Below are 7,454 nucleotides of genomic sequence, written 5' to 3' on the forward strand. Positions count from 1 at the left end.
ATGAGGGCAACAAATGTATAGATGTGCTTTACACAATTGATCTATGTATTGTGACGAATTGTATGAGCCCCAATAAATTGATTAAAAAAAATAAATAAATAAATAAAAAATAAATAAATAAACTGTTAAAATGTTCTTCCACATACAATTTTCAAAGAACAATAAATTCCTCATATCTCCAAAGTAACTATGTGTGTGTATATTAGGGTAAGTTAAAAGTATTGCTACTAGGGCTCTAGTTACTACTACATATATGCAGGAAGTTATTCCAAATAAAATTCATTTAAACATGTCTCATTCTAACAGTGGGTGGATACAGACAAGTGCACTGAGTAATGCACATGTGTAAAGGTGCCGTAAAAAAAAATAATAATCAGGGAATCCAGGGAGGATGATCCCTTCAGGATCAGTGGTGTGAGGGGTAATACTGGGAGGGTAGATAGAGGGTGGCTTGGAAAGGGGGAACCGATTAAAAGGATCTACATGTAACCTCCTCCCTGAGGGACGGACAACAGAAAGTGGGTGAAGGGAGCCATCGGACAGTGTAAGATATGACAAAATAATAATTTATAAATTATCAAGGGTTCATAAGGGAGTGGGGAGAGGGGACGGAGGGGAAAAATAAGCTGATGCCAGGGTAGAGAGTAAATGTTTTGAGAACGATGAGGGTAACGAATGTACAAATGTACTTTACATGATTGATGTTTGTATGGATGGTGATAAGAGTTGTATGAGCCCCTAATAAAATGATTTAAAAAATAATAATCAAAATGTGGCTTCCAAGGCAATCTGTTGGGCCACGTTAAATTTAAAGCAAAGATGGCAGCCATTCAGATGACTGTATCAACTGATGTTTGGGATTTCAAAGAGGCAATCTTGATAGATTTCCTCACAGGACCCAGGGAAATCCTAGACGTATTTGGAAAGTTTTAAGAAAATTGACAACTGCACTGGTGAGAAAAAGGACAAGAAATTTGTGCCAAGTGTTTCTTTGACATCGTACACCTCCTCATTCTTCAAGGGCAGCTGGGGCTATTTTGTTGAGTATTTTGTTGCTCAATTTGACCTCATGCCCCCTAAACCCTTGATTTTGTCTCTTCAAACTTCTTTTTGCTTCCAACACACAAAGAACATTTAAGGGGAAAATGACTTGATTCCCTTCAGGATGCCAAAACTGCGGCAGCTTTGACTTGGTGTAAATTAAAAGCAAAGAATCCTTTGAGGTAGTGCTAGAGAGAAGGCAACACCTTCAGAAGTGTATTGACCTAGATGGAAAAATATGTTGAAAACAATAGCTTCACATTTTGATTATTTTTGTTTAATAAAGGTTTCTACCATTTGTAACAATATTTTTGGACTTACTCTCTCACGCGTGTGTACACACATAAGCATTTAAAAAATTTCTTTGAGATATATCAACCATAAATGTATGAATTTTGAGCTTGTACTTAATTATAGCCTTACTATAAGAACAATTTGTTTTTATGATGTGGCCTTAGATACCTGCCCTCACGAACAGATCACTGAAGATATGGGTGCTATAGCAAAAGTATGGTGAAGAAATCAGATGGTGTCCAACTATCGGAATAGCATCTTAAACAGTTGTCTTACAACAAGTAGCCACCCCAGTGAGGCGTCAATTAAGTTCACATGAAGAAGCACACCAGCCTGTGCGATCCAAGCATTATATGTAATAAAATCTAAGACTAGAGAAGGGAAAAGTACCAGAGCTTAAGTTTTGAGCACCTGGTTTGTCAAAGGTTATGGATAACAGTAGATGTGGCTTAAGCCTCCAGTGAATCCCCTCTGACCATAGACCAGGGATGTGAATATCCTTGCTATAGGACAGTGAGTGTGTTGGAAAGTGAATTACTGCAGATGTATATAGGTAAGAATTTAGGACCTTATAATTTAATTTCCCTTTTGACCCATTTTAAATTTGTTCTAGTTTTTGATATTTCCTGCTTTCTTTTTAATGGAAGTTTCTATTTGGTTATTGTTAGACTTTTCATTTTTGTTTCTTTTTTTAATGTTTTTCAGTATATGAAATCCAGGATAGGTAAATCTATAGACAGTAACTAGATTAATAGTTTCTTAGGGCTATAGCAGGGGAGGTTGGCGGAAATGAACTCAACAATAACTACAAGAAGAAAATATAAAATTAAAAAGAAATATATAAAATTGATTGCAGTGCTGATTGTATTTTTAAAATATGATTGAACTATTGAATTGTATAATATGAATTATATGTCAATAAAACTATTTCAAAAAAAGAATTAAAAACATAACGGTGTAGAAAAAATTCCTTGAAAAAAGTCCATTGTCTTTTGAGTCCATATTTCCACAAACTTCTTAATTTTTCTCATATATACGAAGGGGTACTCCCAAAAAAACAAATTGTGTTGGGCAGAGCAGAGCTTTTGTAGTAAGCATTTTTCCTGCTAGGGGAGCATTGCGCAACTTGCTCTGAGATAGTGCACCCAGTGGCATTACCTGGGAAAGTTCTCTCTGGTCACAGTGAATTTTTTTGTAAAAGCAGTTTCGCTTGAACCTTGTTTTTTTGTGCTGGCCAATTTAAGAGAATAGCGTGCGGCTGTGAAATTTTGTTTCCTACTCTGGAAAAATGCCGTAGAAACTGATGTTAAACACAGCTTATAAAGATAGTGCTATGGGAAAAACTCAGGCATACACGTGGTTTTCTCATTTCAAAATGGGAAATGTCACTTGATGACAAACCTCATTCTGAACACCCATCAACTTCCTGAATGGAGGAAAATGTTGACTCATTGTGCATTTGCAGTTCATTCCACCAGGTCAGACTGTTACTCAAGCTTTCTAGTTAGAGGTTCTGAAAAGATTGCTTAACGCTGTGCAGCTAAAAAGGCCTGATTTGTGGCAGACGGGGGTGGGGGGTGGGGGGGTGATGAGTTTTGCCACCATGACAATGCACTTGGTCACACAACCAACTCATTGTGCTAGTTTTCAGCAAAAAACAGCATGCATTTCTTGCCCCACACACCTTATTCATTTGACCTTGCTCCATGCAACTTCATTTTGTTTCTGCAAATGCAGAGGGACATGAAAGGACAGCAATTTGATGAAGTAGAAGAGGTGAAGAAAAAAATGAGGGAGTTGCTGTCAGCTACCCAAACAGATGCGTTTGAAAAATGTTTCCCAGAATGGAACGGCAGATTTGACAAATGTATTAAGTGTAATGGAGAGTACTTTGAAGGTGATAAGGTTGTTTTGTAAAAAAAAAAATATCTTTGGGAAAAAAAATTCTGTTTTTTTTTGGGGGGTGTGTGTGGTATATGCAATATAAACTGTGTATGTATATTATAGTCATATAACCACTCTGAAAAACATACCAAAGAAATGAAGACCTAGAATATGTCTTAATACAGTTTAAGATTTTAGAGAACAGGAAGACCTCAGAGTTGAGCAAAAGCTACTACAAACCCCTAAACGACATTACTGAAAACTAGTGCCCTGTCTGCAAATAGCTATTAATGTAGGTTGGCCAAATTCACTAGTCACAGAATCTGGTTTAATTTGATGTTAGACGCTTGCATGTGAACAATAAGTCTGTTATCTAAGGTAGAGCAAATATACTTATGTGGCATGTTATCCTCCTGTCCAGTCTAAAGTTGAACACATCTTGCCAACAATCTGGGAAGATAAATTAAAACAGGCCATAGTCCATGACCAATTTCCTTACCATAGTTATTCTCTTTCCACTTTTATTATGCCATAAGTAGGTACAAAGCAGAGTTTGCCCCTTCAGTTAATGAGGTATTATGCAAAGTGCAGGGTTGACAGCCACACTTTTAAGTTACGGAAAATTCACTTACCCTTCGACAGAGCCTATCCTTAGGTGACTTTCCAACCTGAGATAGAAGACATAAAATAATTAAAAAAACAACAAAAACTTTACTTCTTAGTAACTGAAATAAAAAGGCATTACTGTTACCGAAAGTAAAAATTATGTTAACAAATGTTGCAGTTACACTTCCTCTCCACCCCCCATTATCATGATCCCAATTCTACCTTACAAATCTGGCTAGACCAGAGGATATACACTGGTACAGACAGAGAATCCAGGACAGATGATCCCTTTAGGAACAGTGGTGAAAGTGGTTATACGGGGAAGGTGGGGTAGAAAGAGGGAACCGATCACAAGGATCTACATACAACCGCCTCCCTGGGGGACAGACAACAGAAAAGTGGGTGAAGGGAGACATGAAAAACTAATAACAATTTATAAATTACTAAGGGCTCATGGGGGTGGGGGGAATAGGGAAGGAGGGGATAAATGAGGAGCTAATGCCAGAGGCTCAAGTAGAAAGGAAAATGCTTTGAGAATGATGATGGCAACAAATGTACAAATGTGCTTGACACAAATGATGTACGGATTTGTTAAGAGTTGCACGAGCCCCCAATGAATGATTTTTTAAAATAGAAAAGTTTTACTGAAAACATATTCTAGTCATTAATTTTATACAATACACTGGACTCACAAATAATCCTTTTCAAAAATAAATTATATCTTTTTTGAGCTAAACTATTAAAATCTTTTCTAAAAATCTGGTCCTTATTTTGCACAATCAAATAGTATTGCCTTATAATCCAGAACCACACTCAAGGTTACTAATCAAAGTAGCTTGTTGGTAACTACACACAACAGTTATAAAATGGTCAGAAAGAAGGAAAAGGTTAAAAGCAGTTGGGAGGAATATTCTTGCTCAGAAAACAAGTGGATTTCTTATTCTACATATGTCTATTTTATACAGAGAAGTAAGTTGGAAATAAACACCGTGCTCTTGAGGAACATCTCCTGGGCTAGATGAGACTCAAACGAGACGATCACAATGGCAGAAGAGACTAGGACCAAGACTTCACACATCACTGCATCCCACTTAGCCCACCCATTACCAATATATTTTACACTGTTGCTAGAGTCACCTTCTAAAATGCAAATCTGACCCAGTATCTTTAAGATCAAATAACGGTGTGGTGAAGTAAAATCTCTTAAAATGGCTCTTCTGTCTCTATGACACCCACCAAAGGATTGGATGAGACTGTGCAAATAGGACATTGGAAACACTTCAAGAGGGGATCACGTAGTCTCTTAGTTGCCATTCTTCTGGCTGTAAGAAAGCTATCTCAGAAACGGGAACAGAGAGAATTCCTGGGACCACCAAGGAAGAAATGCTACTGGTGGAGCAAAGAGGAAATCTCTGCCTGACGTAGCAGAGGCAGCAGCCCGCCACACCAGAGAACAGAGGCCAAGGCATGGGCATCAGAGATGACCCTGAGCAGTGGAAGACTTGAGACTGTGCGGAGAGCGAGAGCGGTGGGCAGGCTGCGTGCTCGCAGCAGAAGCCAAAGGACCATGTAGTGGAGTGGCTGAGGACCAGAGGGAGACTTGGCTGGTAGCTGAGGACCGGACCAATGACTCTATCTTAAAGGTTGTAAGACCCTGATGTGTGGTAAATTGGTAAGTCTCCTAATAAACTTCCTTGATCATGAGAAATGCATGTGAGTTCTGTGCAGCTTGCCAGGAGACTCTTGAGCCCAGCAGAGAAGTAGAAGTAGAGTGTCGCAGTGGGCAGAACAGCTGTCAGAATAGGGCGAAGATGGATGGAGGGTGGAGGCGTTATCTGACTTCTGGCACTAGGTTGCAGAGTTGGATTCTCCTCCCTTGGGTGGCCAAACGAGGTCAGATGTGGCCTCCATGGTGTTGACTCAACCACTTTGAACCCTATTACATATGCCATGTGAAGTTATTCGCATGTGTTACTAAAGAATCCCAGACCCATAGCCTGCTCGGGGACTCTTCAGGTTCATTTTCCCTCTCCCTTTGGGAGCCTGAGCTTCAACAAGACTAAACTACCTGCCATTCTCAGAATCCAAGAGGCTAACTCATGCCTCTACAATGGTTGTTGGAGTAAGTTTCTTCGTCTCACTTTTTATGTTCATAGGGACGCATGTTTCAAAAATTATATGCAGAAGCCATGCCCTTACCACCTGTTTACCTGTCATTAGATGGGGAGTTTTTTGGTAGGGGCACACATACTATGACTTTTATCTAGGTAGCCCTAGGATCCACATAAGAGATATTCATTATAGTAAACATTTATGGAACAATTATAAATTCTCTGCTTTCCAGCTCAAGACTGCTTTTACCTAAGTTTAAGTTGTTGTGAGGAGCAAATACACAGTAGATATAAGAATGTCATAAACATTAATGGGCACATTACAAAGATACTTTATATTATTCTCTCAAGGTGGAGTAATTAAAGGTGAAGTAAACTAGAATAAGAAGCCAAAGAAATTAGTTTCTCACACACACACACACACACACACACACACACACACACACACACACACACGAAGGCTCACAGTCATTTTAAAAAAACATCCCTCAAGATTCCATACCCCTCAGACCCAAACATGTCGAAGTGGCTAAAAATAAGGAGGAAAAGTAAAACTGAAATGGACTTGAACAGCCTTTAGTGACATCCTAGTTCAGTTCAAACATATAAAAAACAAACAAAAACACCAAAAAAGAATGCATATCTTAGAAGGCTAGAAAGAAGCAGACAGAGCAAAGAATATATATAGATTTAACTACAGATAATGTTACTAATGACCTCAATCCCAGAGGACACTGGCCTAAAGTGGATAGTTGTCCTGCTAGCCCTGGTTTAGGAATAGCTGTCACTCTAGATGGAAAAGAATGTGCTGTTATTATCTGCACCTGTGAAGATTTACAGCTCTGAAAGTCCTAAGGAAGGTCCCTATGAGCCAGAACTGACTGTCACGGTTAGTTTCCTGACATCCATTTAACAGATGAACCCACAATCCCAGAGTAACCCACATTCTCAATTGGCCTGAAAAGCACATTTTGCTTGGGGTAGGAGATGACCAGCAGTTTGCTCCTCTCAGCTGAGTTATCTGCTTGCAGGGTGTGTCCCTTCGAAAGTCTGTTTATGCTGGTTGTGCATGACACTGTAATTAAGGAACTACTGAAATATGAATAAAAGAGGGAGTTGTTGCTATGAATTCCATGCTGAATATTTTTAAAAGATTTATGAAAGACAGTAGCTAAATCCTAGGTCTGTTACTCAAATATAGAAAAAACTCTAAAAAGATAAATAAATTAAGAGAATCTGAAGACCTTACACTTAGATCATCTTAGAACTTTAAAGAAATAGGTCGGGTCTAGAATTTATAAGCAATGCCTTATGGGTGAGGTTCGTGCAAGGAAACAAAGTAGAACTCTTTATATATAAATATAAACAAATAAATAAATAAATAAATATATTAGTCATTTTATTAAGGACTCATACAACTCTTATCATAATCATACATACACCAATTGTGTAAAGCACATTTGTACATTCATTGCCCTCAGCATTCTCAAAACATTTCCTCTCCACTTAAGCCCCCGG

General features: G+C 38.5%; 1 protein-coding gene across 1 annotated transcript in view; it reads right to left on the reverse strand.

Moving 5' to 3' along the window:
- The window catches only part of RAB3GAP2 (RAB3 GTPase activating non-catalytic protein subunit 2), a 118,887-nt gene that overhangs the window by 10,537 nt on the left and 100,896 nt on the right, over positions 1–7,454 (reverse strand). Inside the window, exon 29 of the mRNA XM_004699908.3 lies at positions 3,852–3,887. Coding sequence (XP_004699965.1) covers positions 3,852–3,887 — 36 coding nt within the window. The remainder of the gene's footprint in view (positions 1–3,851; positions 3,888–7,454) is intronic.

The sequence above is a fragment of the Echinops telfairi genome, unplaced genomic scaffold, assembly GCF_000313985.2.
Source record: "Echinops telfairi isolate 266 unplaced genomic scaffold, ASM31398v2 ScPeMD7_7424;HRSCAF=8462, whole genome shotgun sequence".
Classification (NCBI taxonomy): domain Eukaryota; kingdom Metazoa; phylum Chordata; class Mammalia; order Afrosoricida; family Tenrecidae; genus Echinops; species Echinops telfairi.